The following is a 15159-nucleotide window of genomic DNA, read 5'->3' on the forward strand; positions in this document are numbered from 1 at the left end:
ACAAATAGTCAAGATCATGCAAAATGATATTATATAAAATGATCTAGAAAAGTATGTAAACAGATAAATAATGTAACAAGAAGACTGCCCTCGGCATAAAAAGAAGTGCGTGGAGTTGTTTTTTATTAAACTGTTATCACATGGCATTTTGCAGAACAATATTCATGCTTACAATCTAATTTTTACAAGCGGAAACAAGCCTAGTTAATGTCTCTTATTTTCGTTTCAGTATCTGAATTCTGGGGCAGGTGGCCTTGCTGGTGCCTTCATTCATGAAAAGCATGCACACACCATAAAGCCAGCGTAAGTTATTGCACCCATGGTGCATGGTCAAAAATTATATTCTCAAACCAAGGACTGTATTTAAATGTCGAATATTTGAATATGAAACAACCCTAGATAAAAGTCAGAAAGATTATTTTTGTAAATTTTTTGAGCGGTTTAGTATCATCACACTGTGGACAGTTCTTATCTTTTATTAAATATAAAGAAGATCCATGCCTGCTAGTGCAGCTGTCCTTTTTGGAAGCTGTTCTCAATTTTACATATATTTAGAAAATAATAAAACAGCTGCATGAAATGGTATGAATAAAAGCAACAATAAGTTATTCATGGTTTGAAAATGTATCTGTCATTTTTAACATGATGGGCTTTGTAGATAAAGGTTTATTTTTTTCCATGTACACAAATTTGCGGAAAAGCTTTGGTAAATCAAGCCATTAGATTCATAAATGTTTAGAAAACCCACTCTGATTCACTTACATACAGTTTTAATATTTCAATTTGTTGCCAGTAGGTCCATGTTATGATAGTCGTTGTGGTACTTGAATAAATCAGAATATGCTAATCAAAATATAATTAATGAATTTGAATTTTCCGTCTAGGGTTTTTGTAAAAATAATGTAAATCTTCTGTTTAGTTAAATGCCAGTGACAGATGTCTGGCAGTGGTCTGCGAAAAAATGCACAATATGAAAGGGTGATTGTCAATGTATTTGCACTTAGCTGTACAGGTGCTGTTTTCCATGCAGCATGAGCGAACGAGCTCATTTAATTTTCTTCTCTAAATGTTTCAAATATATTAATGTGTTTGCATAGATGTATTGTTGCCAACGCTTATGAATAATAATGCCTACTCAAGTAGATCCAGAATTGTTGCCATCAAGTGTCCCCTGTCATGTGTGACACCATCAACCTGTTGTCGATCTTTAACTAAAAGAAATTTACATGCTATGTTTTCTATGCCCATATTTGCAATGATAAAACCAAACCTTCGGGTCCCAGAGTGCAACGTGCTGTTGACTAAAATTTTAAGATTGAAAGCACATGACTGACCCTGGGAGAGGGTGAAATAAATGGCATATGGTCTGATGTACAAAAATGATATTTAGCATTTCCTAAATTGCAACAAATACTGATCCACAAAATGGGAATTGCTAGATATGGTTTACGTACCTTTCCTATAAGCAATTAGCTATTCACAAGCATTCGATATTTAAAAAACTGAATCGGAAAATTCAAATAGCTGGCCTCACCCGTTTCAGGAGGTGCATTTACTTTCACCTCCAGAGCAGAAACTTTGGATAAAAACACACATTTTATTTACATTTCTGTGAGGTATAGTTCTTTAATCTGCAGGAGCCACAAATGTCCTACCACTCAGTGACCCCTCATGTCTCTTGATAAAAATGGTACTTTACTTGTGAGCTTAGCGCCCCTGGCAGGAAAGGACACATTCAAATTTTTTCACTGAAAACCAACCCTTTCTTCGCCATTTGGGTAGCTGTGGATTTTGGACCTGAGCTCAGCCGGCACAGTGGGAAACTTGAAAAACCAAGACATTCATGAAAACTAGTCACGGGGGTGGGGGGGTCCAGGGTGGCATGACTGGTGTGGCTCTCACCAGGCATTCTTACCCAGAAGCCCTTGCAAACGTCAAACGTTGTCTAAAATCATTCATATTCCTCTCATTTTTGTGACTTAAATGTCCAAAATAGACAGGTTTCCACAAAATCCCTTCAACCCAGTGTTCCTCTACATCTCTGATACAAATGGTACCTCACTTATGTGGTTGAGCCTAGCACACACTACAGGAAAGGGCTCAAAAAGCAACAAGGACTGATCAAATGTTTCCACTAAAAACCAATCGTTTTTTACAATTTAGGTAGGTCACCAACAATTATGGAAACCTACTAAACCTACCCAATTCTGAACACTAGACAACAGGAGAGTTCAGGGTGGTGTGCCTCACATAGATCCCACAATGTTTTCTAACCCACAATACCCTGTAAACCTCAAACTTTGGCTACAAAACACATTTTCTATGCTGTCAGTGACATACTTTTTCAGAATCAGTACCACCCAACTTTCCCCCACTTATCCTGATAAAAATTCTACCCCACTTATATGGCTGGAAGTAGTGCCTGTAAGAAAAAGTTGTGGGATTCAGGTGGCATATGTCACCTTGGGCTCCCCTCAGTGTCTACTTGCCAAAAATGTCTTGGGTTGGTAGGTTTCTCCAGGTAGCGACCAAAACAAACATGAACAGTGGAGCCATTCAACATGGCAGGTTAGATTTTGTTGGCAGTTAGCCCCTCTCTTTTGGGCCATTTAGAAAACCAACACCTATAAGCATTGAAATTACTTCTCTCTTGATATTGGGATGGAGATCCTTTAGTCCCCAAGTGAGCTGAAAGACTGTTTAGGCTTTAGTGATGAGGTTTGATGTCAGATTGGGCCAGACCACATCCCATTATTTTATAAAAATTATTCCTGGTATCTAGCAGACTTTCTTACCCTACCATTGCAGGGCTAATTTGTCAATCCCCCTCTCGGCCGTCTGTGGGCAGACAGACTGTTTTGATAATTTGGTTGGTGTGAATTTGGGGCAATACTTGGACTGGCCATCCCACTCCTTTTTTATTTCTAAAACAAATCCCTGGTGTCTAGTGGGCTTCCTGCCCTTGCTGAGGGGCAGATTGGCTGTAAAGACCTCCTATGTGCCCACACTGGGGTCAGAAAGATTTTTATGGTTGGGGCTCGTGGAGCACTAGACCATTGCCAGGTCCCAGCCCCAAATAAACTCCCTGGGATATAGTAGGCTTTCAACCACCAGGGGTATATTGGAGGTAAACACCTGCTATCTACCCTAAGAGAGGGCAGACGGACTGTTGCTAGTCATTTGAGGGATGGGGGCTAGGCTGATTCCTAACACTCCTTTTTTAGTCCTAAAACATCCCAACTGTCCAGTGGGCTTTCCGCCCCTGGGGGCAAATTAGCAATAATAACCTCTCTGCCTCCGGTGGGGAAGAATAGTTTTTTGGCTGAGGGAGGAGCATAGCACTAGCCCATCACCAGGGGGGCACTCCCCTTTCAAAATAAACTCCCTGAGGGCAAGAGGGATTTCTGCCCCCACTGGGGGCAGATTATATGAAAACACCTTATAGCTTTGTGCAATGTGTTCAAAACACTGCACGGGATAGGACATGATTTTTTTGCGGAAGAGCTTTTCATGGTATATACCAGGCAGATCGTTACATTCAGCCTCTGCCAAACTTCTGGTGATCCTCAAATTCAGATATGTGAACTGGGGTGGTAGAAGTATTGTGCTTAGAGCATGTAAAGTTTGGAATGCCCTTCCCTGGCACGTTACAGCCATACCCATCCTCCTGGCGTTCAGGAAAGCGCTGGAAATATGGCTATTCTCAGCTGGTTAGAGTTCTTTCTCTGGGTTTGCTTCCCTTGCTATCTCAACTAGCGCCAGATGCCTTTTGGTAATCGAGCACTCAATGAGAACATTTACATTTAACATAACATACCTCCCACCTTGGGAGGGCAGAAAGACTGTTGCAATTCATTTCGAAGGGTGTCGTCTAAGCCCGATGTTTAGGCGGACTGCCACCACCCATTTTTCGAAAGCAAAAAATTCTTGGGGCCCTATTATGTAACTGGTGCACTTTCCCTGTTTGTGCCCTGGCACACCTTAAAACAGGTGCTCCGAGCGCAAACAGAAAACTTGTGCTCTGTTACATAGAATGCACTACCCTCAAGGCAGCCACAAACTCATGCTGCCCTGGGGGCAGTGCATTCATGTGAATTATGGAGCAGCTTTGCAGCAACCACCTCGTGTTTCATAGTGCAGACGGCAACCCGCTTGCACTTTTAAGAGGGGTGAGAGATCCCCTTACAAGAGGGTGCAGCCAGTGACTGCACCCGCCTGCAAAGGGATGTCTGGGAGGTCCGTTGGATCCCCTTCCCCCTCCAGAGTGCTGCTTTGAGGGGGCGCACTGACAGTGTGACACCCTTTAGGTGGTGCACTGTCAGTGCCCCTCCTGAGAGCTTCTTTGCCACTGCGCCCGCATCTGTAATACAGTGCGGGCGCAGAGGCAAAGGGATTCTCTCATTTGCATAGGGCCATGCCCCAAGCAAATGAGGGAATGCCATTGTGAGAAAGCGCTTGTGCTGTATGTGCAACAGCGCTTTCAGTATTACAGAAGGGACCGCGCAAGCGTTGGCGGCCCCTTCTGTAATTCCAAAGTGCCCCCGGGGTGTGCAAAGCAGGCCCAAACACCCATTACGCCTCGGGGCACTTTGTGTAATATGGCCCCTGATGTCTCCTGGGATTTCTGCCCCCCCCCGGGTGCGGATTAGAGATAATAACCATTTGGGGGTGGGGAATCTCTAGCCCATTGCTGTGAGGGCTGCTCCTCTCCTTCAAAAGTGCTCACTGGTACCTAGTTGGTGGATCCCAGTTGGGGATCGCCCTGCTGTGGGGACCCCCAAACAGGAAACCTTTAGAGCAACATACCATTGGAAAAAGTAGATTGTCCCTTTTCTAATGGTACCTCCCCCATGTTATTCAGTGCTGGGAGGACTTAGATATGCCCTCGAGCACCAATGCAAGTGAAAGTAAATTATCTGATTGGCTCATTTTACTTTCCCTTTCAATGTAATGACATCAGCATGCTGATCGTAATTACAAAAAGCAAAAAAAAATCTTTGAGCTGCTGGGGAAGCTCTTTCCTAGCAACCTAGCAACCCGACAATAAAAATAAAAAAGGCAATCCCTCTGTCTGAAGAACAAATGGTATTCCACGGAGTGAGTGCATGGACAAGATGGTCTTGTCCTCAGCACCATTGGAGTTGTGCTGAGGACGAGGCCTTCTTGTACTTAGCACTTAAAAGTTCAACATGGTGATCATTTATGTTAAATTAATACTTTATTGGATTTTAATCTTCAAAATTTCCACTTGCTCATACAAAACTAGCATAAACGGGATGGTTGTGAGACATCCCATCACACAGAAGGTGAAACTGCTAAAAATGTGATTACCATTCCTACAGAGACTGCACAAAACAGCCAAAATGCCTGTATAATACTGTAGGAGACCGAACTGCAACTATTGTATCCTCTGAAGAAACTGAACAACAACCATTGCCATGCATTCCTGTTTTAGAAAGTGAAAGAAGGGCTTCGAGGCCTACTGTAAGGTCCAGAATGAGAGGCGTCCAGAGTAGCTCATTTACTCCTGCCACATTTCATGCATTGGAACAATCCATGGTGAAAATTCAAAGAAAGCATCACAGGCCTACCTCTTAAATGAGCAGACTGTTAGCAAAATCACTTTACAATAGAGTACTTGGATATATTATAGCACTTATTTATGTCTCGGGAGATTATTAACATGTGGTGCAAAGATCAAAAGAAACAAGACCTCATAGTTTTTTTGACTGTGAAAATAATTCACATCAACATTAGCAAAATCACATAGAACAATTGTTGAAGGTAATAAAGCCATTAGATCAGACTTTGAAGAGTTAAGTATGAGTATAAAAGATACAGCCACATAAATGCCTCAAGACTCACAGGCTTCAACAGAAACAAATGAATTCTTGCTTCCAAACATTTGAAAGGTTGGCTACAGCCACCTCAACTATGTTTTTGAGAATTGCTAACGTGCAGGTGAAGGTAGTTCACCACCGTGGTGACGCATCAAGGAGTCTAGCCTAAATAATAATAAAATAATAATAATAAACTGCTGATGTAGGAAGTTGAGCATCAAAGCCGGCTGAGGAAATTGAGGAGGTCAGTCAGTGCTATGCAGTTTCAATTTTCACATCTGAAGTATGACCTAAAGATCTCAGCAGGTAAATCTCCACAGGAAAGGTGCCCTTCAGCTAAAAATCTAGGCCCAGATTTACAAACATTTAGCAATGTTTTGCATCACAAAAGTGACACTAACCAGCACAATATTGTTTTTTTAGTTATTTACTTTCAGTGCAATAAAAGTTGCCTAAAAGTAAAGCAAATCAGAATGAAGCACTGCTTTGCATTATTTATCATTCAGGGGGTATTACATGGATGGTACATGGACTTTCCCATGCAATCGGCATATTGACGCAAAACCCTAACTACTAACAATAGTAGAGAAGGTTCTGTATCAATAATTAACGCTACTTGAAAGCAAGCATTAAAAAGATAAAAGATTTAATTTCTCATTCTTTTCTGACTTTAAATGTGTGCTGCATTATACAACATGCATACAAAGTAGGAACAGTTTTAAAAGTTGTCTAGGCATAGTGTAATGTACTGGAAGGCAATCCTTCCAGTACAAAATCTATGCAGGACTCACACATACACCCTTGCACTATGGCACTGTGTGCCTGGTGCTCAGCAGCAGAATTCTTCGCTGGCACCAGGGAGAGGGAAGGAGAGTGCCATATCTCTGCAGATATGGCGCTCTCTTACTTCCTCCCTGTCCCGCTGCACAGCATCTTTGGCTGCTGCACTGCGTTGACTGGCCCCTAGAATTTCAAGGTGTCACACATGACATGAGCCCTCTTAGCAGCTATACTTTTTATCTACCTATTTGAGCATTGCCTTTGAAAATTGCATCTGTTCTCCATTATTGTAACACCTTGGTATCAAGGTCACCACTTGCTCTGTAACATTTTGGTATCAAGGTCACAACTTGCTTTTCATATTTTAGGTTAACCGGCTGGTGGAGTCATGAATTTAATACTAGGTTTAAGATGGACAATGGTAAGTAAATCTAGAATGTTACAATATTTATACCAATATGTAACAAAAAAAGCATTCTATCAGTATTTGCTTAATGTGTCAGTAAACACTGTTAGTTTATTTGCACAAAACTTTGCAAGGAACTAGAAATTTACTCAGAATAGATACTGTTTGTGACTTGAGTAAATTCTGTTACAAACGGTGCCTGTTGGGTTTCAAATAGTTAAATGAATTAAATATTTTGTTTAGATATTCGAGGACTCTGCACAAGTAATCTTTTTCTCAAATACTAAATATCCTGAATACAATTGAAAATACATTTTACACGAATACTATGTAATGTGACAAACAGAAGGCTTAGAACACAGTGACTGGTGCGTGTCCCACGTATCAAGGGCTTTTTGGTCAATGCCAAAGCATTGACTTACTGTCTCAATTGCATGTTAGTTGGTGCAGGACCAGGACGCAGCTAGACTTGGAGCAGTTTTGAGTCACCGAGGTGGTAGACTGGCCGCTGCATACTTCTAATGGCTATGCTGAGGTGGCTTGAAGATTCAAGGGTTGCAGTGTAGTCTGGCAAAAGGCCAATCTCTTTATACAGAACAGGCTGCTAACACATGTTGTCTCTGCGTAGCAGCTTTGGAGAAATGGGAACTGTGGAACAGGGAGTGGATTCATGTCAGGTCCTGTGCTAGCAGCACACCACCTCTGCCCGAAACCCATGCAAGGCAGAGATTAGTGCAGGATTTGCTTTGGACCTGGTGTAGACCATGTACTTAAAGTCCACTGTGCATAGTACCCAGCTGCAGTTGTAAGACAGAATATCAGTAAAAGTATAGTATCGTACATCAATATAGTCCATTGATTGTATATATTATATAATTAACTACACTGGGGACTTATTCTTATAAACAATATTTAGGGAACAATATTTGTGTCAGAAAATATAAAGTCATAATATTCTGTAATCCTATGCCATCATGTTCACCTATCTTAGAGACATGGGGACTGAAACAAGCAGGAATTAATTTGTAGCATATGTGGCTTGGCCCTCTCTGAAGAGCCACCCCTAAACCTATTGACTTCACCCCTCGTATTCTGTTGAATTCATTTTTGTTTGCTTTAGGACTCTGCTAGCCAGTGCTAAAGTGTGTATGTTCGTCCCCTACAAACATGGGAAAATTGGCTTACACCCTATTGGCATATTTAATTTACCAATAAGCCCCTAATAAAGTGATATTTCATCTACCCAGGGCCTTTAAGTTAAATGCTACTAGTGGGCTGCACCCAGTTATGTAGCCCCCTGAAACATGTCCCAGGTATGCCATTGCCTTCCCCTGAGTGTCAAGCTTTTTTTGGGCTATTTGGGGTAGTTCGCATTTAGGCTGCCATAACGTGTTCCATCCTTTTTTCTAATGTCCTGGGGATTTTAAAGGTACCCAGGCTTTTTGATTTACCATTGAGGGGGACTGAGAAAAAAGTCAAAATATAGCTACATTTTGAGTTTTCTTTTTTAAAGTAGGAAAAAAGTGTTCTGGATGAATCCATGGGGGTTTAGGCACTTCTTCAATGCAAAGATTTTGCACATGCGTGTTATGAGCAGATTCAGTGAGAAAATGTGTTATAGGTAGCCTTAAGAGATCCCTTTCAATAGCAAGTGTAACTGGTTGAACATATGCTCTATGAAGTCTGTGATTGTAACAGATTCCATATCACCATGCTTGAAAATACACCTTAGAAGCGCCTTTCCAAGACTTTGTAATCTGCTGAAAAGCAACTGCAAGAAGTAGATCTATAACCCTACAGTCCTTGGATGGAGATGGCTAGTCCACTTCCCAGAAAAAGATGAATGAAAGGAAATGGAGCATGTGTACAAAAAATAGTGTTTATCTGTTGCCAAACTTGCCACCAAAAATCATAAATAAAAGGGCATTCAAATAACATACGTTTGAAATCTGCAGGGACACTGGAACAGGACCAGTATGTAAATGCGACAGTAGCAGGAGTAGACAACAGCCGATTATAAATAAAAAAAAAGGTTTGAGTGGCATTAGCTGCTCTAGAAGACTTCCTTATTTTGTTCCAGATTTTAATCCAAATTGGAATTGAAAACATCGTTTGTGAATCAATTTTCCAAAGACGTTCCACCTCTGTTTTGTCCCTAGTATCGGAAACAAGTGTTAAATACTTATACAGGTGAGATTCAGACAGAAATACATAAATCATCTGATTTATAATAGGTAGTGGAAAAGAAGTTGTGTGATTAGCAGAAAATTTATTGTTTGAGAACGTAGCTACAGAAATTAAGGACAAATATTTGGCTTCATATGAAATTGGAAGGGAGAACCAGGATTAGGCCACCTAAAATTTAATGCAAACACCATCTTGAAAAGGGTGATAAATCCACTTGAGACCTTTAGCAAGCCAATCTTTACCCAAAAAGTTGTTATTATTTATTTTGATAGAAAGTATTGTGCCAAATTGACAATTGTAAAAATTGATCTGTAGGAGTTCTATAAGAAATAAAAATAAGATGAAGTACCTTACATATAGTCTTAAAAATCGGAAGAGATAGCGCTAAAGGTCTGGTGGTAAAAGGTAAAGATTCTAGAAGAGAAAAATGACAAAAAAGGACTTTTTAAGGTCAGTCCATAAGGTAGAGAGTAAAGGATCCTCTACCTGTAACAAAATAGAAGTCTGTTTAAGGAAAAAGGGTAAATGAAATTTATGTAAAACCTGAAAATTACCCCCCCATATGTTTAGGATGTTTGAGTTTGTGAAGAGACATCCAAGGCTTTTTGTTATTCCATAGAAATTTGTATAAAATGGAATATCATTTTTTATATTGGGAGTGAGGGATATTCACCCACATATTCAAAATATAAATAATATTATAGGAACTAACATCATTTATATAGTATCTAGGCGGTCCCACCAAGATAAAAACAAAGGATTCCAATGAGATGTAAATGAAAGTAATACTTATTGCAATTCTTTCAAATTTAAAGATACCATATCCTTAATGGAATCATTGAACCACAATCCAAGATATGTATTTCTATATGGGATACAATGAACATACGAAAAGGGTAAATCGGCATAAAAACATAATCTATTTAGAGGAAGAATTTCACATTTATCCGCATTTAATTTATAACCAAAAACTGATACAAATGCGTCTACCACCAACAAAAAAGCTGGTAAAGAGGTCTGTGGATCAGAAAGAAAAAGTCAAATGTCATCAGAATAAACAGAAAATGTTAACTGTTTCCCACCATAAAAAAAACATTTAATTTGTGGATTTGAACAGATTTATATTAAAAAAGGGCTCTAAGGCAAGGGTAAACAGTAAAGGAGAAAGTGGACAGCCTTGTCTAACACCCCTGTAAAGGGGAAAAAATGGGGACATAAGGCTGTTTGTTAAAACAGAGGATTTGGGGGAAGAATACAAGAAACAAACATAATTAATAAATTTAGAACCAAAACCAAAACAGAAAAGTGTGGACTAAATAAAAGAGCAGTTAACTCTGTCTGATGCCTTTTCCGCATCTAAAGACACAGCTGCTAAAGGAGTTTTGTATGACTTAGACTTACTAAGAACATTAAAAATAGTCTAGTATTATCTGATTGATGCCTATCTTTAATGAACCCACATTGCTCCCTCCCAATTAGGTGAGGTAGAAAAACATCTAATTGAAGAGCTATTATTTTCACAAATATCTTATAATCTACATTGATTAGAGAAATTAATCGATAATTTTTACTTAAGGTATGATCTTTTTTATCATTGGGATATTAAAGTGTCCTGAAAAGAACCCCTTGATTCTTGTAAGGATACAAAGGAGAGAAAAAGTGGATGTAGATTGGGAATAAGAAGTTTTGAAATATAGGAATAACATTCTATAGCAAAACCATCAGGCCATAGAGCTTTACCTCATTTAAGTGGATAGCATTAGAAACATCTGGAATTTGAATAGCCTCGCCGAAACAAGAAAAATCAATATTCTGTTTTGAAGTAGAAAAGATAGGCAATAAATACTGAAGAGAATCCTGGTGATCAGAGGGAGATTCCAGAGAGTAAAGAGTTTGAAAGAAATGAATAAATTCCAAACGAAAAGATTCATTTTTAGAGATAGTACAATTGGTAGAAGTTACCAGAGAGTCCATTTAATATGTTCTTTTATTATTTTAAGGAAAGTAGCTAAAGGTTTCCCTGCCTTATTTTGACCACCATGATACTTAGCACTAAATTTGAGTAGATAAGAATTTGCAGGTTCCATAGAGATTTTATGAAATTCAAATTTAGCAGTAATGAGTTCATCGAGATCGAACTTAGACCTAGTAATATAAAAGGAATGTTCTAATTGTTTAATATGTGTACTGAGTAATTTTAAATTGATCAAAGACTATTTCCATTTCTGGGTTAGAAATACAATAATTAAGTCTCTAGAGGCAGCTTGAAAAGTTTCCCAAATAGTCTGAGGGGAACGATCAGGAGATTCATTTTCTAGGAAAAATGTATTAATAAATTGTTCAAAATCGTGTGAGAATTTGGGATCTGAAACAATAGAATTGTTAAGCTTCTAGTTGCTTGCAAAGGTGGAAGTAAATCTAAATCCAGGGTGACCGGTGCATGATCTGAAATTAATATGGAGCCGATATCAGAATGTACAAGAGTTTGAGCAAGTGCCTTAGATATAATCGAGATTGGGAAAAATTAACAGGGGAAAAGAAAGTATATTATTTAAGTGCCAGGTTGCATAATCTCCAAGCATCAACAAGAGATCCTTGATATATTGTAGATTGAAACTGAGTGCACATGTGAAGATATAAATATACCTTTAGAGTGCCTATCTATAATGGGATCAAAAGCCAAGTTATAATTAGCACCAACAAGAATATAATCATCATTATAAGTCATCAATTTAGACAATAAGCTGGGCCAAAAGAACCTATCCAGAGTAGTAGGTGCATAAAGATTGACAACTGTCAAGGGAAGTTTTTCAACAAGTAAGGAAACTGAAACCCATCTAACCTCATCATCAAAATCTTGAGCAATAACTTGGATATCAAGACTTTTATGTCAAAATATCAACCCCATTGTGTTTCCCTGAACGCGGAGATGCAAAAACATGACCAACCCATTGTTTTTTAAGCTTAGTTACCTCTTTATCCACTATATGCATTTCCTGCAATAAAACAAGAATGCCCCGTAAAATGGAAATATGGGATAAAACTCTTTGACGTTTCATGGAGGAGCCTTTAACATTCCATGAAATACCTCTTAAAACCATCTACAATAAAGTGATAATATTAAGAACAATAAGTTCATAATAACAGCATAAATATGATAAATTATAACCATAAGCTTGTAATAACATAGCAAGATAGATAGTATATGAAATAGAAAAGGGCATCATAGAAAAAGAAGAAGTAGTAATAATACTAGAAGGAAAAAAGAAGATAAAGATAGAAAACAAGAATAGAAAAAATAGAAAAAAGAAGTAAAGCAAAAAAGGAAAATGAAAAAATATGTTGCATGATGAAGAAAGGTTGAAGAAGAGAAATAGGAGCAAGGAGAAGGAAGAATAAGAAAACAAATAAGAAAAAAAAGACAAAAAACAAAAGCCATATACAAAATAGAAAAATTGTCATACCAAAAAACAGACACATAAATCAATTGTGGTGAATCCACATATGGAAACAACACAGTCAACTGGAGCTCTCAGGATGGAACTGGAGGGAGGAAGGACATCATCCAGATGGATGAGGAATCACATTAAGGACTTAAAAAAAGCAGCACCTAAAAAGAAAAAAACATATTATACAAAGGTTAACATCAAACAGTATACATTAAAAGCAGCAACAAAGATACTGCAAATAAAAACACAAATCAAACAACAGGTCTTGTAATCTCCATATCTTCCATTCTGCAACTGTCCAGAAAACGCTGTAATAAACAAGGAGATTTATATGTCATAGTCTTGATCTTATAAGTATCTTTGAAAAAGGCCAGGGTGTATAAGACCAAATCGGACATTGATGCTGCGCAGTGCTGATCTAATGTCCAAAACCTTCTTTCTCCTATCTGCATTTGCCTTAGCCTTAAGAACAGTCTTAAGAAAATAAAGATTAGAACATTTCCATGAGAGTTGAGTGCTTGCAGAACTTTCAGCAAATCTTTGTATTCAAAGAAAAACAAAATACCACCTCTCAGATTGCTTGTGGAAGATGCAAGTTGCGAATTATGACCTAATCGGTGAGCGCATTAAATATTCAGTATTAGTGTATTACGGAGGCCAAGAATCTTGGGAAGAAACGATTGAAAAAAGGAGAGAGAATTAGAACCTTCAAGTACCTCTGCCAGACCATAAATACACAAATTATTGCGTCTGTTGTGATTTTCAAGATTTTCAATCTGTTTGTGAAGATGAGAGATTTGAAGTTGACTTACAGGTGATTGAAAAGAGGCAATTCTACTCTCTGAACGTCCTTACCCTCAGTATTAGACCATTTGTCATCCAAATTTTGAAATGTAGATTAGTCTCTTCCATATACTGCGTAACTACACATATTTCCTCAAGAATTAGCTCCATAGATATTAGTGGAGGAGATATAACTGGAGAAGGTGGATCTTTTTCAACCCATTTGTCAGATGAAAGCACCGAAGATTGAGTCAACTTGGACGCAAGTTTGGAAGTAGGAAGTGGAATATTTGAGGACACCAAGCTTGCGGAAGGAGAAACCATCTCTTGCTCTGGCTCCGCCATATTGTAATTAAGAATGCTGTGAGGATTAAATTCAACCATTGATGGAGGACGAGGGGGAGAGATATGGATAACATGATGAACAGGCTTAGTCCTCCCATACACAGACAGTGTAAAAATAGTGTGTACATTATATGAAGGGAGATGAAGCTTTAGCAAAAACACAATAATAGAAGTAAAACAATCTCTATCTCCCTTCCTCGCAGAAAAAAGTCCATTCAGAGCAGGTCAAAAAAGATAGCCAGGTAGTCCATGCACCATGACACCAAATACTCCAAATAATATAAAACAAGCCTTGAGAATGTCACTGAGGAGGCACTTAGCAAGGAAAAACGTCAAGAAAAATTACTGACTTGTAGAATGAAATAACCAATGTCCTATCAATAATAATGGTTGAAAAATTGCAGCAAAATGATGTGCCATGGTGAACAATATCAGTAATCACTCAAACATGAGGAAAATGCATATCACGGAAAGACACAAAATGGCGAGCTCGAGTCCCAAGGGAGACGCGCCAGCTCATTAAAAAGAAAGACACGGCATCTCGCTTACCGGAAAGAAGTTCTGGTGGTCAGAAAATGGTGCTGCCCGTTTCAGAAATGTGGTGGCTTTATTTGAGCAGCACTGACAAAGTCCTTCTTTTAGGAGGCAATGCAAACATCCCAAGTCACTTCGGAGCTTCACAGGAAGCCCATCATCCTTCTTGGCTCAAGCCACGCCCCCCACAATTTAGTATGTTCTGTAATTCACAGGTTAATAGATGGACAGCATTATTCTGACGAGACCTGTGGTTTTATTTCATTGGGTCAAAACATTGACATATGCTCAGGGATGCCATGTATGAACTCAAGTCATACTTTGATTCATATATTAAGTATTGATCCAGTGTTGCTTGCATTAATCCGACACATCAAGCTTTTCTTATAAAAACAAACTGCAACTAAAGGCAACTACATTTGTATGGCTACTTGGCTATTTTTGTGAACTTACAACATTTGAATCTAGTTCAAGTCTTTGGGGATTTGTTATCATAAACATATATAACATACCATAGCATAATTCATATTAAATAAACTAATATAACACAGAATAATATAACATATAACAATGAGTCATAGTGCAGCAAATATATACTAATATAAATTAAAATGAAATGACATAACACACAATAAGGGAACACTTTTTCATAGTCACTAACATATGACATGCCTGATTTGGAGAGATACATTCTTGTTTGGGGTTTAGTCATTTGTAATGTGGGTCTTATGAATAAAGGAGTGAAACTTGCAACAACAAAAAAGATTGTTCATTATTGCTGTTTTATTATTTCTGACTTCTTAAACTGTGATTTTTTTGTACCAATTTTGAGATT

General features: G+C 38.5%; 1 protein-coding gene across 5 annotated transcripts in view; it reads left to right on the top strand.

Annotated features, from left to right (window-relative positions):
- The window catches only part of KYNU (kynureninase), a 996465-nt gene that overhangs the window by 891535 nt on the left and 89771 nt on the right, over positions 1–15159 (top strand). For all 5 annotated transcript variants that reach the window (XM_085647553.1, XM_085647551.1, XM_085647555.1 and 2 more), the window contains 2 exons: positions 230–303; positions 6989–7041. In XM_085647553.1, coding sequence (XP_085503679.1) covers positions 230–303; positions 6989–7041 — 127 coding nt within the window. The remainder of the gene's footprint in view (positions 1–229; positions 304–6988; positions 7042–15159) is intronic.

Source organism: Triturus cristatus, chromosome 3_2 (assembly GCF_964204655.1).
Source record: "Triturus cristatus chromosome 3_2, aTriCri1.1, whole genome shotgun sequence".
Taxonomy (NCBI): Eukaryota; Metazoa; Chordata; class Amphibia; order Caudata; family Salamandridae; genus Triturus; species Triturus cristatus.